This window comes from Chiloscyllium punctatum, chromosome 42 (assembly GCF_047496795.1).
Source record: "Chiloscyllium punctatum isolate Juve2018m chromosome 42, sChiPun1.3, whole genome shotgun sequence".
NCBI lineage: Eukaryota > Metazoa > Chordata > Chondrichthyes > Orectolobiformes > Hemiscylliidae > Chiloscyllium > Chiloscyllium punctatum.
The window spans coordinates 22,671,448-22,691,510 of NC_092780.1; the positions used below are offsets into that span (position 1 = coordinate 22,671,448).

A 20,063-nucleotide genomic window follows, 5' to 3' on the forward strand; every position below is an offset into this window, starting at 1 on the left:
GCACATGGATGATGATGGGATAGTGTAGGGGGTTGGGCTTAGATTAGTTCACAGTTTGGCACATCGAGGGCCGAAGGGCCTGTTCTGCACTACATTGTTTTGCGTTCTAAGTCTACCCATCGTCTCTGCATGCTCCTGCCCCACCGAACTTATTTCTTCCTAGTTCGACTCCACCCTCTCCCCCTTGGTCCAGACACTTCCCACCAACATGTCCTCCACCTCTTCAGTAACTTCCAGTCCCCCAACCTCCAGTGTTTTATCTTCACCGTGGGCGTGTAGTCCTTATGCACATCCATACCCCACAAGAAGGGCCTTCAGGCCCTCAGCTTCTTCCTCTACAACAGACCCATCCAGTCGCCCTCCACTAATACCTACCTCTACCTCGCCAAACCATTGCTCACACTCAAATTTTCCTTCAATTTTCCCATTTCCTCCAAATCCAGGGGGTGGCCAGAGGCACTTGGATGGGCTCCAGCTATGCCCATTCCTTTGTTGGCTACATTGAACAGTCCCTCTCACATACCCACAGAGGCACCGTACCCTACAAAAGCTGAAATGGTGCTGCATCCTGCCGCAGGCTGAAGTGGAGCAGTTGATTGACTTCATCCACAAATTCCACTCCACCGTTATATTCATTTGATCTATCTTAGATTGCCCCCTCCCCTTAGTTAACCTCTTCATTTCCATCTCTAGCGACAGACTACAGATAGTCGTTTGCTATAAACCCACAGATTCCATTAACTTTCTGGTCTATACTTTCTCTCACTCAGTATCCTACAAGAACTCCATCCCTTTTTCCCAATTCCTCTGCCTCCACCACATCTGCTCAGATGAGGAGACATTCCAAGCATCCCATACATCCAACCATTTTGAATGTGCTTCCCCCCTCTGTCATCCAGACAGGCCTTCAGTGCACCTCCTGTGTTCCCTGCTCCATTGGTCTGAACATACCCCACACACCTCCAAATGCAATAAAGATAGTGCCCCTCTTGCCCTCACATACCACCTCCTTTTCCATTCAGGCACTCTACAGCCTTCAGAACTCAACACTGAATTCAACAGTTACAGACCATGAGATAGTAAGGACTGCAGATGCTGGAAGTCAGTCAGCAAAAGGTGAAGCTGGAAAGTCAACGTTTCAGATCAGGGTCCTTCATCAGTCAACTTCCCTGCTCCTCCAATGCTGTTTGACCTCCTATTTTTCCAGCTCCACAGTTTATCAACTAAAGACTATGATCTTTATCGTCTATTTTGATTCTCCTTCCCACCAGTTTCTTACTGAAATGTGATGGCTTCGGCCAAGCCGACTTATTGTCCGCTATTAACACCTACCACTATCAGATAATTTTCATCTATATCGTTTCTCAACTATCATTAACACTTTGTTTTTTTAGCAACAGAGCAACCTTACCAGCGAATCCACTTCCTCTCCCTACAATAAAACCCATAAAATTCACAGATCCCTTCAATTCTGAAAAAGTGTTCTGGGGGGACTCAAAACACTAGTTCTGTTTTTCTTTGCATTTATTTCAATATCCTTTGTGTTACATAAGACTCCACACAGCAAAGAGTTTTTCTGATTACAATTTTACTGAGGTGACATGTATCAAATACTGTCTTGCTGTCAAATGCCTTCAACCTCACCCAAGAACATAAGATGATCATAGGAGAGAGAAACAAGAACAGGCCATTTGACCCCTCGAGTCTGTTACATCATTCAATAAGGTCAATCCTATCAGAACTGCACATGTCCACTTTCCTGTCCTTTCCTTGCTTTAAATATATACAAGCCCTCGACCTCAACAGTCTCTCTGGCAAGGAGATCCAAAGACAAACACTCAGAAGAAACTCCTCCTCATCTCAATCTTAAATTATGGGTGGCACAGTGGTTAGCACTGCTGCCGCACAGTGCTAGAGACCCAGGTTCAATTCCTGCCTCAGGCGGCTGTCTGTGTGGAGTTTACACATTCTCCCAGTGTCTGCGTGGGTTTCCTCCCAAAGTCCAAAAATGTGCAGGTTAGGTGAATTGGCCATGCAAAATTGCCCATAGTGTTAGTTGAAGGGGTAAATGTAGAGGAATGGGTCTGGGAGGGTTGCTCTTCAGAGGGTTAGTGTGGACTTGTTGGGCTGAACTGCCTGTTTCCGCACTGCAAGTAATCTAATCTATATTGGTGACCCTTTATTCCGAGACTATGCTCACTGGTCCTAGACTCTTGCATGAGGGGAAACATCGTCTCAGCATTTCCGCTGCCAAGCCCCTTAAGAATCCCATATGGTTCAATGCAATCACCTTTCATTCTAATGTCTAATCAGCTGAGTTTCAATCTGCCTAAACTTTGTTCATAAGACAATTCTTCCACAGCAGGGATTATCTTAGTGAGTGTTCTGAGCTGCCTACAAATAAACAATATTTCCTTAGATAAGCAGACTAAACTGCTCAAAGTACTCCAGATGTGGCCTCACTAGAACCTTGTACAGTTGCAGCAAAACTTCCTACTCTTGTACGCCCATCCACTTGAAATAAGGATCACACCTCGAGAGTTCATGTCTTTTGTCTACATTTGTAGCAAGGCTTTAATGAGATGAGGAGCTGAGTGGCCCCTATGGAATCTAAACTGAACATTAGTGAACATGCTGAAAAACAATTTTGCTCATGTTTAACTTCTCCATACATTGGCATAATATGTTACCTCAAAATTGCATGGGAAGTCTCTATGTTGCATAGGCATGGCAGCAAATAGATGTTTACAGAAAGTGAACTATAAAACAGTAGCAACATGGTTGACTCTCAATGGCCCTTCGAAATTGGCCTAGCAAGCCAATTAGTTCAACATCAATTAGGGATAGGCAACAAATGTTGGCCTTGTCCACAACAGCCACATCCCATGTAAACATAAATAAACAAAGAATTAAGACTATTATAGGAATGCAAGGCTATTCATTTAAGATGTAGGGAATTTATTTATCAGCATTTTTAAAAGTGTTGTTATGTTTTGAATTTAGACATAACACAAAAAATTGGTGTTATTAATTCAAATCCTTCTCTCCTTCTGTGCCACCGTGTCATTAGATTTTTCAGGTGTAAAAACGATCATGCAAAGCAAAATTATCGCAAATACCTTGTAAATACTCTACAGAACTAAATGGCAAGAATCCACCAGGAACAGTACTGCCTGTAAATTATGAACAGTGGAGTTTGTGAGAATTTACTGTGCACACCTTCTACAAACAAGGTAAAGAGCTTATAAAACATGTTTTTCTAAAACAATTGCGCTCAAGGTCAAACATTTTACTGTAAAAGCAGGCTGTCTTGGCAAGATCTGCATAACTGTAGTTAGCATGATAAAAAAATTAATAAGCTGTGCACAAAACAGCCAAATTACTGGCTATCTGCCAAAGAAAATCAAGCCAACTGATTTACAGATAAAGGGGACCTCAGAACACATTCAAGAGACTTGACAGTGACAGACGTTTACATGAACATCTAGTACAGTCAAAGAACAAAGGTGAAATATGACTCATCCCAACACCCTAACAATATTTGAATATTTGCTACTATTGCCATGTTCAGAAATGTACATGGATTGCATTGAGGCTGTCACATGTCACAATTTATATTCAGTTGAATTTGCCAAGTCAAGGAACATTTAAAAAACACACTTCTCTTACTGATATTTTACTTATAATAGTCATAGATTCAGAGATGAACAGCATGGAAACAGACCCCTCAGTTCAACTTGTCCATGCCAACCAGAATTCTTTTGCAGTTTGAAAGAGAGAAGGCAAAATCGGATGTAATGGTGTTACAGTTAAATAAAGGTAATTATGAGGAAATGAGAGAGGAACTGACAAAAATAGACCGGAAGCTGAGCCTAGCAGGGAAGACAGTAGAACAAAAAATGGCAGGAGTTTGTGGGTATAATTGAGGACACTGTACAGAGGTTCATCCCCAAGAAAGATTATCCGGGAGGGATTAGACAGCCATGGCTGACAAAGGAAGTCAGGAAATCTATCAAAGAAAAAGAGAGACCCTATAAAGTGGCCAAGGGCACTGGGAAATCAGATTGGGAAGGCTACAAAAACAAACAGAGGATAATAAAGAGAGAAACAAACGACAGACAAAAGTAGACATTGGGCCACTTCAAACTGATGCTGGAAGCCTAGTGATGGGAGATAAGGAAATAGCTGGAGAACTTCAGTACTCTGCATCAGTCTTCACAGTGGAAGACATGAGTAATATCCCAACAATTAAAGGGAGTCAGGGGGATGAGTTGAGTATCGCTGCCATTACGAAAGAGAAAGTGCTAGAAAAGCTAAAAAGTCTTAAAATTGATAAATCTCCTGGCCTCAATGGGCTACATCCGAGAGTTCTGAGGGAGGTGGCTGAGTAAATAGCGGAGGCGTTGGTTGAGATCTTTCAAAAGTCACTGGAGTCAGGGAAAGTCCCGGATGATTGGAAGATCGCTGTTGTAACCCCCTTGTTCAAGAAAGGATCAAGACAAAAGATAGAAAATTATAGGCCAATTAGCCTAACCTCGGTTGTTGGTAAAATTCTAGAACCCATCATTAAGGATGAGGTTTCTAAATTCTTGGAAGAACAGGGTCGGATTAGAACAAGTCAACATGGATTTAGTAAGGGGAGGTTGCGCCTGACAAACCTGTTGGAATTCTTTGAAGAGGTGACAAGTAGGTTAGACCAGGGAAACCCAGTGGATGTGGTCTATCTGGACTTCCAAAAGGCCTTTGATAAGGTGCCACACAGGAGGCTGCTGAGTAAGGTGAGGGCCCATGGTGTTTGAGGTGAGCTACTGGCATGGATTGAGGATTGCCTGTCTGACAGAAGGCAGAGAGTTGGGCTAAAAGGTTATTTTTTGGAATGGCAGCCAGTGACAAGCGGTGTCCTGCAGGGTTCAGTGTTGGGTCCGCAGCTGTTCATGTTATATATTAATGATCTGGATGAAGGGACTGGGGGCATTCTAGCGAAGTTTGCCGATGATACAAAGTTAGGTGGACAGACAGGTAGTACTGAGGAAGTGGGAGGCTGCAGAAGGATCTAGATAGTTTGGGAGTGTGGTCCAGGAAATGGCTGATGGAATTCAATGTGAGCAAGTGCGAGGTCTTGCACTTTGGAAAAAAGAATACAAGCATGGACTACTTTCTAAACGGTGAGAAAATTCATAAAGCCAAAGCACAAAGGGATCTGGGAGTGCTAGTCGAGGATTCTCTATAGGTAAACATGCAGGTTGAGTCCATGATTAATAAAGCGAATGCAATGTTGTCATTTATCTCAAGAGGGTTGGAATATAAAAGCACCGTTGTGCTACGGAGACTTTATAAAGCTATGGTTAGGCCCCATTGGAGTACTGTGTCCATTTTGGTCCCCACACCTCAGGAAGGGCATACTGGCACTGGAGCGTGTCCAGCGGAGATTCACACGGAAGATCCCTGGAATGATAGGTCTAACGTACGAGGAACGGCTGAGGATCCTGGGATTGTATTCATTGGAGTTTAGAAGATTAAGGGGAGATCTAATAGAAACTTACAAAATAATACATGGCTTGGAAAGGGTGGACGCTAGGAAATTGTTTCCGTTAGGTGAGGAGACTAGGACCCGTGGACACAGCCTTAGAATTAGAGGGGGTAAATTCAGAACAGAAATGCAGAGATATTTCTTCAGCCAGTGTGTGGTGGGCCTGTGAAATTCATTGCTGCAGAGTGCAGTGGAAGCCGGGATGCTAAATGTCTTCAAGGCAGAGATTGATAATTTCTTGATGTCACAAGGAATTAAGGGCTACGGGGAGAATGTGGGTAAGTGGAGTTGAAATGCCCATCATCCATGATTGAATGGTGGAGTGGACTCGATGGGCCGAATGGCCTTACTCCCACTCCTATGTCTTATGGTCTTAATCTAGTGCCATTTGCCTGCACTTGCCCCATATCCCTCTAAACCTTTCCTATTCATATACTCATCCTGATGTCTTTTAAATGCTGCAATTATACTAGCCTCCAACACATCCTGTGGCAGCTCAATCCATACACACACACCTTTGCACAAAACAAATTGCTCCTTAGGTCCCTTTTAAATCTTTCGCCTCTCACCTTAAATCTATGCTCTCTAGTTCTGGACTCACCCACTCCAGAGAAAAGATCTTGTCTATTTACCCTATCCATGCTCCTCATGATTTTATAAACCTCTAACCTCAGCCCTCAGCCTCCAAAGTTCCTGGGGAAACAGCCCCAGCCTATTCTCAACTAGGCATGCCGCAACACAAATTTAGAATGAAGGAAGGAGCTGTTATAATGTTATGAAACTTGAATCTTAAACAAAGTCTTGGTCATCTTGAACAAAGACTTAGTATTTATCAACTTTAAAAACACCTCCTATGAAAGGTTATATTTTATTATTTATTATAAAATCTAAATTTCTACTTTGACCGTGTTTAATTAACACAGTTGTTAACTTGTTTTGTTCATATGTTCATGGCTTTCTGACAGTTCCCTTGGAGTTGTAACAATTGAAAGAAATGTTAAATTGCGTATTTTTTATTTCAACAGAACGCTGTATATTTAATAGTTTAAACTGCATGCCCATTATTACCAAATAGTTAGTAACAAAATACCACTTAAAACAATTGAAACAAGAACCAATCAACATACTGTTAAAAAATCCCTCTAATTAAAAACAAACTGAACCACCCTTTTGTTGAAGTGTAGGGAAGTCACAAGTGATTTATTTCATATTACCCTAATGCTCTTGTTTTCATGAAAAATAAGTTAACTCCAGCAATAACAGGAAACACTGCTGCTCTCTAAAACAGCGTAGTACTGCACTCTGAATTTCATGATATGCAGATTTAGTCAGAGTAAAGCTTCCCAATCAGATATTTTCAACCTTACCTGAATATGGGGGATGGGAAGACACTACACATGGTCAGTAATCTGGCATTATACTCAGTACTGCTTTTGCACAAACTGCAAGGTATCAACATAGTAACAGAATATTATCGCCCTGCCTTTACAATACGTTGTATTTTGAATTATTGCTCGAGTCTTAACACCAATATTTTAACGTGAAAAACATGAATCAAACTATTTAACATGCTAAACAAGACTACAGTGAATTAAAATGATTGAAGTCGGATTAATCAACTGTTTGTTTTAAAAGCTGTGCTGGCAACATTAAGAAGCTTAAGTTTCCATAGCTAAAAATATCTCAATATTCTTAGCTTTGGCATACCTCAAAAAGAAGTTTGGTATCACATAGCTATCTAGTGCTGACAGATAACTACCACGTGCTGAATAAACAGGTTCCAAAAATAACCATGTTCAAAAATGTACATTTATTTAGAAATGTTTAAAATTCACACCAATATTGAAATGTTGAAAACAAGTCGACAAAAATCCACGAATCTTTCACAGTCCATCTTTTCAAAAGAAACTAAAAGCACATGCATGCAAAGTAATTAATTATTGTGATTCCAAGATATCCAAACTTATTTAAAATATTGTAGTTCGTAAACATTATAAAAAGTTGTTCATTTAAACTGTTATTTTAAAATGTTATTTATTTCCTGCTACATGGATTCTATGGGATGGGAAACAATCTACTCAGTTTAATACTTTAAAAACCTGAATTTGAAAAATTTTGCAGGTGCTAAGGGTACGAACAGCAATTAAATTACTTTGCTTACCTGATGTTGGCATAGTGTGCACCCGACTTTGTGGCAACAATTCTAGGGGCTGCTCTTGTCCAGATACACCATCTGAGGAAAAACACGATTCAGTTTCATAAATAGTCTGCAACATCTTTTTAAGTCCAGGCACTTTGGGCTTCAGTAACATGACAAAGTCATCAAATAATGAATAATTTTTTCAAATCTTCTTTTACAGGCAACTTTTTACAAACGTTTAAGCTGTTGAGTATTGTTTTATCCTTTAAATCCTGTTGCTGAAGGCTGTGTACAAAAATCTCCTGTTCCTTTTGAACACAGTCAAGCCTGGTGAAACACACAGCAGACCAAACATCCTGAATTAGCGTTGTGATTTTCAATCCAACTGCTACAGCAAATAGTCAGTCATCTTCCTTTCAGCAAGAGATTAATAAGACAACATGCAACATTGTGGCTAGATACAGAAAATCCTTTACCAAAAAGCAACTTTAATACACTGACAGTTCAGTAAGAAAATACTAATCCTCTCACTGGCAATGAAAGTAAGCAGCCTTACAATCTGCCTACTGCATTAAAGGCAAACACATTTACATAAAAGTCAACAATAATACAGCCTGAAGCAGACCAAAATAGAAAAACAGGAGGAGCCAGCTATAAATAGGTCATGCACGCTCTGGGAACGAGGAACATTCATACAAACATAGACAACCAATCAGTTGCTTTAAAATATCATTTCCTAGCTCGTGCACATTTTAACTCCATGAATGTTACTGCCAAGAGTAGTTAAATGCTACTGTATATTCAGCTTAAATGCAATGAGATAACAAAGATGGTATGGAAACATAATAGTGAGCAAATACTCACCAGTTGCAACCTTGAGGCTTTTAAATTGATTTTTTTTCAGTCATACAACATTTTTAAAAAGTTCATTGACAGTAATAAATAATCAGATCAAAATAGCATTTTTGAAATAATCCTCATTTTAAATTTCTCAATTTGTGAAGAGGTTTTGCAACAATGTCACACTGCATCTTGAACAGGAAAAAAAGATCAATCTTAAATTTAAATTTTAAGTATTCATGTCAGTTTACACTGGATGGGAAGCTGTAGATTTTTTTGGTGGCTTTCATAAAAATAAGTGATAGATAAATTCAGAAAGAGGACTGAGGTCCAAATTACATGCAGCATTTGGTTCATTTACATTTGCAAAGGCAAACATTGTTGGGAGGAGAACTAAAGTCTATATCGTGCCTACTGTACAAGTTTCCTTTATTGGAAAACATTTAACATTATTTAAACATCTGATGTATAGTATTGATCACAAAGCAGTAGACGTTTTCTCTTAGTGACTGAACAGTAAACATGAACAGTAAACAAGTAACATGATTAAAAGAAATACTTCTCATTTAATAAGAGCAGCTTTTAAAATTCCTGAGTTAATTGCAACTTGGTTAACCATTCAGCTATGATGGAATTAGTCATTCTTCCAAAAATTCAATTTTGTACTCAATGTATCAATGCTTGTTTCTACCAATATGAATTTAATGATTGTTTATTGGTTCAGCTTTCAAGTAGATCTCAAAACAGCAAGAAAGGCTTGCCTTTACTCATTGAAATTTGTCGGAGAAAGGTGACAAATTATCTAAGTAAACAGCATCTTGATTAAAGTTTCTGTTCTTTTTCTAACAACTACCATTCAATATTTGCAACATTGAGGGCATGGGAGAAATGGCAACTAGTTTACCTCTGACCAATTTACCTGCCAAACAAAGCTCTGTATGTAAGGCGAAGTGAGCAATTATAGCAAAGTGTGCAAATCCAAAGGAAAAAATATAGGAAGGTTTGTACAGACATTGATACCAAATTTGATTAGCAAAAAGAGTCCTTCAGCTTGATACCCTTTCCACCTATTATTTGAGACTATATTCCTAACAGATTGATGCACAGATTGATTGGTGAGGTTTAGAGTATGCAGCATGTTTGAAAACAGCTAAAGGGGGTTGTATAATGATACAATGGTCATAAGATCACTTAGAAGTTCACTATATCATACAAAATTTTCAAAAATTAAAGCATCTACTTTTCAGTTAACTGCTTTCCACTCTTAAAAGCACAGGAAATTAACAGTGAAGAACAGAACTAGTTGCTGCATTCAGGCACTGATATGATGGAGCTTTGTATTCTCCAGGCTCTCCGATGAGAATAGACAACATAACTACAGCTCCTCAGTCATAATGCTGTTAAATTGCACCTGAGACTATACACAACATTAAATTATAAAACACCTCCTCCAAACATACCTACCTTACATAAGTGATTCCACTAATTAGAGTGGGTGACATTAGCATGAACTAAAAGAAAAGCACAAGAATATTTCCAAAGTGGAAAAACGCTGTAAATGTATTGTTGAAGAATTTGTATAAACGCTGTACCAAGAATCTTCTTGCAGCACGTGGATGACACGGATCAAATCATTTTTGTCAGTGTTACAACTACATTGGACTACAAATTACGATAGTAAATGCCTCTTCTGCAGGGAAAATTACACATAACTTTACTCCCTGTTATTAACACCTTCTTACAATGCCCTGTTGTGTTCACTAAAAAGCTCTTTGTGAGCACTAAAGCATCACTGCTATGATGTTTGATGTCCCCTGTTGTTTTAAAATTAAAAAGGCTACAAGAATTGTTGAAGCTTCTATTTAACTGCACAGGAGTTACTAAATCAATGTCTTTGACATAGCCACAAGTTAAATTAAACATTACTGCACGTAAGACTAACTCCGGGCCTATTTCACACCTGCTTCAGATTGAAAATGTTGATCATCATACAATGGCAGTACAATTTGTTTAGTTAACCCTAATATTACAAAATAATCTTCCAATGACAAATTTAGTAATTTTTAAAGAGTACTTGCAGCTTAATTTAATATGTTTTCAAATATAATGAAAACAGCCTTTTAGTGCATTGTTTCGAGTAATCCACTGAACATTATTATTTTGGATAACATTCAGGATTATGTCAAATTATACAGCAAGTACAGCAAAAGTTTGATTATTTTGTTTCATTCTATGCTGTATAAAGTTGCTTATTTTTGTGCTTAATCAGTTAAACTTGAAGTATGTGAAATATGCTTTAAGCTCCTGTATCGTGTATCAGACTAGCAACAGCCTGAGGTGTAGCATTGAGCAAAACTAAATTGAACCGGCCATACTAATATTGCGGCTACAAAATCAGAAGCAGGGAATTTTATGGCATGTAACTAACTTTGACCACTAAAGCCTGACCACCATTTACAAGTCGGGAATATGTTGAAAACTCTCCACTTATCTGATATGTGCAGCCCCAACAATTCTCAAAAAGCTTGACTCCATCCAAGTCAAAATAGACCATTGACTGACACCTCACCCACCATGTTCAACATTTGATCCTTCTCCCACCAACACAGAGTGGCAACACTGTGTACTACCTACAAGATGCACTTTAACAACTTACCACATCTCCTTGCAAAGGACCTATCAAACTCATGAGCTCCAGGTTCCTAGAACTGTAGGTTCCTTTCCAACCAACTTGGAATGATACCACAGTTCCTTCACTGTTGCTTTGTCAAGATCTCAGAAGGAATTCCCTTCCTAAGAGCACTGTAGATATCCTTATATTTTACTGCAATATTGGAGAAAGTGATCCTCTTCCACCTTCAACGGCGATTGGGATGGAAAAAAAAAGTGCTGACCTGGCCAGCTAAATCTGCTAAAACTCTTCATAAACCTTCACAAGCGTCTTTGTCCAATCTTCCCCACAGCATTAGGTCCTCAACATCACAGTCACAGTCTTCCTTTTAAGAACATTATGAATTTTGCTTCTTTTGCCTCGATATTTGTGAGCCACATTATTTTATGTTGATAGCCATGCGCTCCATGTTTTTATTACAATCGCATCCCCAACCGCATCCCAGTAAAATGCAATGTTGCACCAATGTTGTACCATTCAAGGTAACAGTGCAAATAGATATACATATTTTTGATATGGTTGTACTAGTCTCATTGCTGCAGGGTGACTGAAGATGAGAACTGACACGAGAAGTATTCAATATTCAGGAAAGACAGACAGATAAGATAGGGAAAGGAGACAGGCTAGCATTGTTAATAAAGGACAAAATCAATCCAATCATGAGGAAGGAGATTGGCTCGGAAAATCATGGTGTAGAATATGTATGGGTAGAGACAAAAAATATGAAGTGGGAGAAAACATCGGAGGTTGTCATCTACAGACCCCAAAACAGTAGTGGCAATATAAGGGATATGCAGATAGATTGGACACATCAAACTACTAACAATACTGTGGAGGAGATTCTCCCGAGTGTATACAACAACATTTTTTATTAGGCCAGTCTGTTGAAGAGCCAACTAGAGAGCACTCTTTCCTAAACGGAGTATTGTGCAATGAGAAAAGATTAACAGACTTGTTTCATGGAGTCTGTTGGGCAACAGTAACCATAAAGTAGTAGAATTGTTAAATAAGATAGAGTGAAATTTAATCTGAAACAAACCTTGAATCTAAATAAAAGGAAATGAGGACATGAGGTAATAATGGATCAAGGAACCTTACCGAAAGGGCTGGCAGTAAATAGGCATGGTTAATATTTAAGAAACATATGCATGAATTACAACAATTATTCATTCCTAAAACAGGAAAGATGGCTCAACCAGAAACTACAAAAGAAATTAGGCATAGCATTAGTTCCAAAGAGGAATCATATAAAATTGTCAAAAAAAGCAGCATGCCTGACAAGCAGTTTAGAGATCAAAAAGATTGATCAAGAGGGGGAAAATACAACAGAAGCATAAACTAGTCAGGAACATAAAAACTGATAACAAAAGAATCTATAAATGTGTGAAGAGAATAAAATTAGCAAAGATAAATGTAAGTCCCTCACAGTTCGAAGTTGTGGAAATTTAATTGTGGAACAAAGAAACGGCAGAAAGTTGGTTCTGTCTTCAGAAAAGAGAAAATTATTTTCCAGAAATGTTCAGGAACCAAGGGTCTAGCTACAAGGAGCAATTGAAGAAAATCAATATTGGTAAAACAAAAGATGCTAGAGAAATTAATGGGGTTAAAGACTGAGAAATACCCAGGCCTGATAATCTGCATCTCCGAGTACTAAAGACGTGGCCCTGCATTAGCTACATTGATGGTCATCTTCCAAAATTCTACAGACTCTGAAGCATTCCATACACATTGAAAGGTGATAAATGTAACTCCACTATTTAAAAAGAGAAAGAAAACTTACAGACCGAATCAGTCAACAACACTAGTGGGATAAGTGCTATAGTCCATAAAAGATACAATTACAGAATTAATGGGATTGAACAAAGTCAGCCTGGGTTTATGTGAAAATAAAATCACGCTGAACTAGTTTTCTGGAGTTTTTGAGGATGTAATTAATAGAATAGATAAGGGAGAACCAGTAGATGTCATATATTTGGATTTTCAGAAGGCTTTTAGTTAGGTCCCTCGCATGGGTGGAGTTTTCCACTTTCTGGAGTTGGTAGAAAAAAATAGATCAAATTTGGCCCTGCTAAGCAACTCAACCCTTTATCTCCAGCTCAGCAATTAAATGCTGGTCAAGAAGGACCACTGGGGCCTTTGTAAACTTGCCAGCAATTAGGCAAATATTAAGTAGTTACCTTCTCTCCGATTGATTCCACAAGAAGTCAGCTTCAACTGGAGGACTTTAGGATTCAGAAGGTGTTAGCCTTTGCCTTTGATTGGCTACAGTTTCTGCGACTTTGGTTACCAACGTCAAGGTTTATGGATGAGATGAGATATTCACCCTTACCCAGCTTCTAATAAAGTGGTTAGCATGCAATTGGGTGTATTTTGTAGTCAGTAACTGTAACACGTCAGTCGCCACCCATCACAATAAATTGTCCTGAGGCTAAAAAAAGGGGGGAAAGAGTCTATCTTAAGTATGTGTGGTAGAAAAAACGCAAAGCAAGTTAAGTTGAAGAAAATCAAGAGTTCATCAATTTTTTTTAAATTCCCATAGTGTGTCTGGGAAACTAAAGAGAGAGAGAACAGACGCATTTAACTTTTAACTACAAACCTCAATAATTTACTTCCCTTAACACAAGGAAATTGGAACATGGTTCACGGTCACTGGTTGCTTGATTAGTTGAACAATTTTCGTCCGAAGCATCCATTCCTTACAGCTGCAGATAAGTTTGACAAATATAGCTGGTGCACACAGATCGCATATGGTATAGATTATTTGCCCTTGTTGCAACTATTTCTCCCTCTTGTGTACATTTACCACTCCTTAATCAATAACAGACAAAAATACACAAACCTTCCCATTAAGGCTTTGCGCTCATTATTAGAATGCTTGTGAAGTAGAGTTGAGAAACCTCCTCTTAACTTCGTTCCTTTCAATGAATAGAGATCTAATCTCCTCATAGCATCTCCTTTAACCCAATCAAATTTGCTAACATACCATATAAACAATTCAGTCTCATCCTGGAAACTATCAAATCGGTACACTGCTTGGCCAGGTAGTAGGATTTGTTTCATACAGCACATGATTGGATACTCAATACTGAACTTGACTAGTGTAATCTTCAACAAAATCAAGCAAGAGAGAAGAAACAATAAATTGCATTTTGAAAAACTGAACAACCTGAATCTAAATAGCACCTTCAAATCATTCAAATATATCAGATTTACAAGAGTGGTGCCAAAAAAGACTGGACATTGGGGAGGGAATTCTAGAATTTAGGATCTTGGCAGATATTAATGTTATCACAAGTAGAGTCATAGAGATGTACAGCACAGAAACAGACCCGTCGCTCCAACCTGTCCGTAACGACCAGATATCCCAACCCAATCTAGCCCCACCTGCCAGCACCCGGCCCATATCCCTCCAAACTCTTCCTAATCATATACCCATCCAAATACCTCTTAAATGTTGCGATTGAACCAGCCTCTACCACTTTCTCTGGCAGCGCATTCCACACACGTATCACCCTCTGTGTGAAAACGTTGCCCTTAGGTGTCTTGTATATCTTTCCCCTCTCACTTAACTGTGCCCTCGTGTTCTTAACTGCCTCACCCTAGGGAAAAGACTTTGCTTATTTATCCTATCCATGCCCCTCAATTTTGTAAACCTCTCAAAGTCCCCCCTCAGCCTCAGACGCTCCAGGGAAAACAGCCCCAGCCTGTTCAGCCTCTCCCTATAGCTCAAATCCTCCAACCCTGGCAACATCCTTGTAAATCTTTTCTGAACCCTTTCAGGTTTCACAACATCTTTCTGATAGGAAGGAGACCAGAACTGCACCCAATATTCCAACAGTGGCCTAACCAATATCCTGCACAGCCGCAATATGACCTCCCAACCACTGTACTCAATACTCTGATCAATAAAGGAAAGCATACCAAATGCCTTCTTCACTATCCTATCTAACTGTGACTCTACTTTCAAGGAGCTATGAACCTGCACTCCAAGGTCTCTTTGTTCAGCAACACTCCCTAGGACCTTACCACTAAATGTATAAGTCCTGCTAAAATTTGCTTTCCCAAAATGAGCACTTCACATTTATCTGAATTAAACTCCATCTGCCACTTCTCATTAAAAGAAGATATGCACTAGAGACCAGAATTGGAGGAATGCAGAATGTTACATGGTTGAAGGAGATTACAAAGACAGATTCTCTCTAAGTTGCGTGGTCATGTAGCCACTGGGAAGCATATTGATCAGCTGGTCAATTAGTTAGCTGTATAGCGTGAAAATAGACCCTTCTGTCCAGATATCCTAAATAAATCTAGTCCAATTTGCCAGCATTTGGCCCAAATACCTCTAAACCATTCCGATTCATATACACATCCAGATGCCTTTTAAAATGCCATTCTAACAGCCTGCTCTACTTCCTCTAGCATGTCTTTCCATACACACACCATGCTTTGCGTGAAAAAGTTGTCCCTTAGATCCCTTTTAAATCCTCCCCCCTCACCTTAAACCTATCCCCCACCCAGTGGAAAGACCTAGTTTATTTACCTTATCCATGCCCCTCATGATTTTAAACCTCAATAAAGGTCACCTCTTAGCCTTCGATTCCCCAGGGAAAAAAGCACCGGCCTATTTAGCCTCTCCTTATATCTGAAACCCTCCACCCTGGCAACATCCTTGTAAATGTTTTCTGAACCCTTTCAAGTTTCACAACATCCTTCCTATAGCAGGGAGACCAGAATTCCAAAAGTGGCCTATCCAATGTCCTGTACAGTCCCAACATGACCTCCCAAGTCCTATACTCAATGTAATGATCAATAAAGACAGGCATACCAAACACCACCTTCTCTATCCTCTCTACCTGGGATACCACTTTCAAGGAACTAAGAACCTGACCTCCAAGGTCCAATATCCATCCTACCACGGTGGTGTTGTCAGCAAACTTGTAGATGACTTTCATTCGGAATCTGGCTACACAGTCGTGAGTATACAAGGAGTAGAACAGGGGTTGGAGAACGGATCCTTGGGCGGCTCCAGTGTTGAGTGTTATCGTAGAGGAGGTGCAGTTGTCTACCTTCATTGACTGTGGTCTTTTTTTCAGTAACACTCATGAAATAAATCTTAAACGTGAACAACCAGCTCACTGGCTGTGAATTAACTTTCATACAATACTTGATCCCCTCAAAAACTGAAGCTCCAACATAGCCTTTCCCATAATAATTAAAAATGGGACTGTTAATTAAGTTTTGATTTGTGAAATTAAACTTCTGAAGACCGAAAAATGAAAAAAAAAATTTTAAAAATCACAGCAAATACTTCAAATAAATATTGCTTTTTTGGTTGTTTGATAGGCATCTTTGACAAAGGCAAAGCAAAAGGGCATTGTCCACTTTGAATAAAACTCTCAAGGAAAACCAAACAAACTGATCCAATTTACCTGTAGATCAATTAAGGAAGAAATTTACAGAACATTAATTTCAAGAAATTCAATAGTGAGTTATGTCAGTAGATATTGCCAAACCAATTTCAACTGTAAACTCCTAAAATTTGCTGCAGACACTGTGTGGAATTTAAATTCAATAATTGATCATCTAAAATTCAAAACTACTCCCAGTAGTCACTTGTTACAAAAACTGATTTGGTACATTAATGCCTTTTAAAGAAGGAAATCCGCTTCTGTTGTACTAAACCACAAGAGAAAGGCAAGTACAAATGAAACATTGTTAATTCCAGGTTTCATTGATTCAATGGCAAATCTAGACCTGTAAACCTGGCTTATGCTAAAATTGAAAGACAGTTATACTGAACTGAATTATACCTCACAGCAAGCTGTCCCCGACACCATGACTGCCATCCCTATGATGATGCAAGTCACCTCAGTTCCAGAGATGATGCTCTCATTCAAGAGAGATGATTGGTAATGAATTTCACTTGAGGGTTGCCTCACCTCAGGCATAGGGTGAGATTGAAAGGGCAGGGGCTTTATGATGGCCTCAGCCTGAACAGGAACTGAACCTATGTTGTTGGTGTCACCCTACATTGAAAACCAGCCATCAAGACAACTGATCTAACCAACCCCTGGATTCACCATAGGTGGAGCACAATGGTCTACAGTTGGGAGCCAGCAGGATCCAGCAGTCCTCAACAATACAGAATTGCACTCCTGATTGTCACCAACTGCCATCCTCCCGCTAATCACCTATGAACTGGTACTTCTTATGGTTGAAAAATAACAAGTAGAAGCATCAAGGGGGGCAAGGACTAAACAATGCTTATTGGGTGGGGAATGTCAATTTCCACTTTAGGCCCAATCACCTTGAGCTACATCAAAAGCCATCCCCCTAATCACAAAGTCAGAAATGGGGATGGTTGTTGATGACTGAACAGTATTTCAAGATGATTTGGGGTTCCTCCGATACTAAAGTAATCTTTGCCTATATGAGCAAGATCTATACAATAAACATCTCCAACAAAAGATGGCAACCATCTGTTCTTGACAATTAACAGCATCCCTATCACTGAACTCACCACTAAAAGTATCCTGGGGTTTACCACTGACCAGAAACATAACTGGATGAGTCACAATAAGTACTGCAGCCATAGCAGCAAGTCAGAGGTTAGAAAATTCTGTGACAAGTAACTCACCTCCTGACTTCGCCAAGCCTGTTCACCATCTACAAAGTAAAACAAAAACTGCTGGAATACACTCCACATGCCTAGCTTATTTGATAAACATAAGCATGGAGTTGAGCTCCAAAAGCTCTCAAGATGCTTATGACTGACCACCCGGCACAAAGTTGCCCTTTGGTTGACACCACATTAAATGTGCACTCCTTCCTTCATTAACGCATTGTAGCAGCCGTATGTACTATACTGTATATAAGATGTACTGGTGAACAGGCAGATACAGCATGTAGAGAGTCTGTGAGGAAGGATGCAGTTGATAGGACAAAGTTGCAGTCAGTGTGTCTATTTTAATGCAGAAGTGTCAGGAATAAGGGTAATGAACTTATAGCATGGATCAGTACTTGGAGCTACAATGTTGTGGCCATTGCAGAGACTTGGATATCACAGGGGCTGGAATGGTTGTTGGATGCTCCGTGGTTTACGTGTTTCAAAAGGAACAGGGAGGGAGGTAAAAGAGGTGGGGAATGGCATTGCTAATCAGGGATAATATCACAGCTGCAGAAAGGGAGGTCGTTGAAGAGTGTTTCTTTTTTGAGTCATTAGCGGAGGAAGTCAGAAACAAGAAAGGAGCAGTCACTTTATTGGAAGTTTCTCACTGAAAACTTCACTCAGGTATCTTTTCAGCTGGATTTATTTTCAAGGTTTATCTATTATTCACGGGGAGAGAAAATTAGTTGGTTTTGTCCTACCAGCTTTCTTTGACTTGTTCTAAGATGTTCCAGTACAGCTACAATTCAGATATCTATCTGGCAATGTAGACAAGTGTCCAGGTAGTCCTCTACACAAGGGAGACAAATCCAACCCAGTCAATCACAGCTCCATTAGTCTACTCTCAATTATTAGTAAACTGATGGAAGGAATCATTAAGAGTGCTATCAAGCGGCACTCATGAGCAACAAAATGCTCACTAACACTTAATTTAGGTTTTGTCAGTGCCACTCAAGTCCAGCCATCAATTCAACCTTGGTCCAAATATGGACAAAACAGCTGACCTGCAGTGGTGAGGTGAGAGAGACTGCTCTCTTGTCATCAAAGCCAGAATTAAGAAGCCCTGACAAAAGTAGAATCAGCGGAAACTGGGGAGACGTCTCCACTCTTTGAAGTCAGACATAACCACAAAGAAAGATGACTGATCCGCAGCAACCACAGTCATCTCAGCCTCAGGTTAACTCAGCAGGAGTTCCTCAGGGTAAATATTTTCTAATCAACCTGTTTAGGACTGTTATTGCATACTTTTGGAGTAGAAAGAATTGAACCTGGGCTGCCTGGTCTAGTGGCAGAGACATTACCACTGTACCACAACAATACTAATTGGTCAGGATAGTGCTCTAAGTCCAAACACCTGCAGCTGCTTCATCAATGACCTTTCCTCCATCGTATAGTCAGATCTAGGGATATTTGCACAATGTTCAGCACCAATCGTACCTCCTCAGATAAAAAAAAAGTTCATGTCAAAGCAGTATCGAGGTTTGACTGACAAATGGCAAGTAACATTTGTGCACCACGCAAGTACAAAGCAATAACCATCTCTAACAAGACAATTTAAATATCATTCATCGACATTTCATAGTATTATGATCACAGAATCTTCCATGATTTACATCCTAAAGATTAGCGTTGACCAGAAATTGAACTGGATCAGCCATATAAATATTGTTGTTACAACAGCAGATCAGAGGATAGGAATCCTGCAGTGAGTATTTCACCTGACAGCCTAAACCCTTTCCACCATCTATACAGCATAAGTCCAAGATAGAATACATCCCACTTATCTAGATGAATGCAGCTCCAACAACACTTGATTTCTGGAACTTATTGATTCTCACTAAACACTTCACTGAGGTATCTCTTTACCTGGCTTTCTTTGAAAGGGTTATCTATTATTCACTAGGAGAGAAAATAAGTTGTTTTTTCTCCTACCAGCTTTCTTTGAACTGTTCTAAGATGTTCCCGTACATATTCAACTCAACAGCGTATTTGAATGGCACATCTATAAACATCAACTCTTTTATACCCCTGACAAAGAAAGACACCAATTCACAGAAAAATCAGCCATGGACAAGTAAAGAGATAAGGGACAACGTAAAAATAAAAGAAAGGGCTTACAAAAATACAAAATCAGCAACAATCCTGCTGTATGGGAGTGATACAAAGACTAGCAAAGGGCCACAAAGCAGCTTATAAGAAATACAAAAATGATTTA

The 20,063-nt window shown here is 39.5% G+C and overlaps 1 protein-coding gene across 11 annotated transcripts in view; it reads right to left on the bottom strand.

Moving 5' to 3' along the window:
• Positions 1-20,063, bottom strand: part of hdac5 (histone deacetylase 5) — a 361,492-nt gene that overhangs the window by 208,743 nt on the left and 132,686 nt on the right. For 6 of the 11 annotated variants that reach the window (XM_072561646.1, XM_072561640.1, XM_072561644.1 and 3 more), the window contains one exon: positions 7,692-7,763. The exons of 1 other annotated variant lie outside the window; for it this stretch is intronic. In XM_072561646.1, coding sequence (XP_072417747.1) covers positions 7,692-7,704 — 13 coding nt within the window. In that variant the 5' untranslated portion in view covers positions 7,705-7,763. Of the gene's footprint in view, positions 1-7,691; positions 8,115-8,146; positions 8,238-20,063 lie in introns of those variants that run through there. 4 more of the 11 variants (XM_072561639.1, XM_072561637.1, XM_072561647.1 and 1 more) reach the window with 3 other exon arrangements.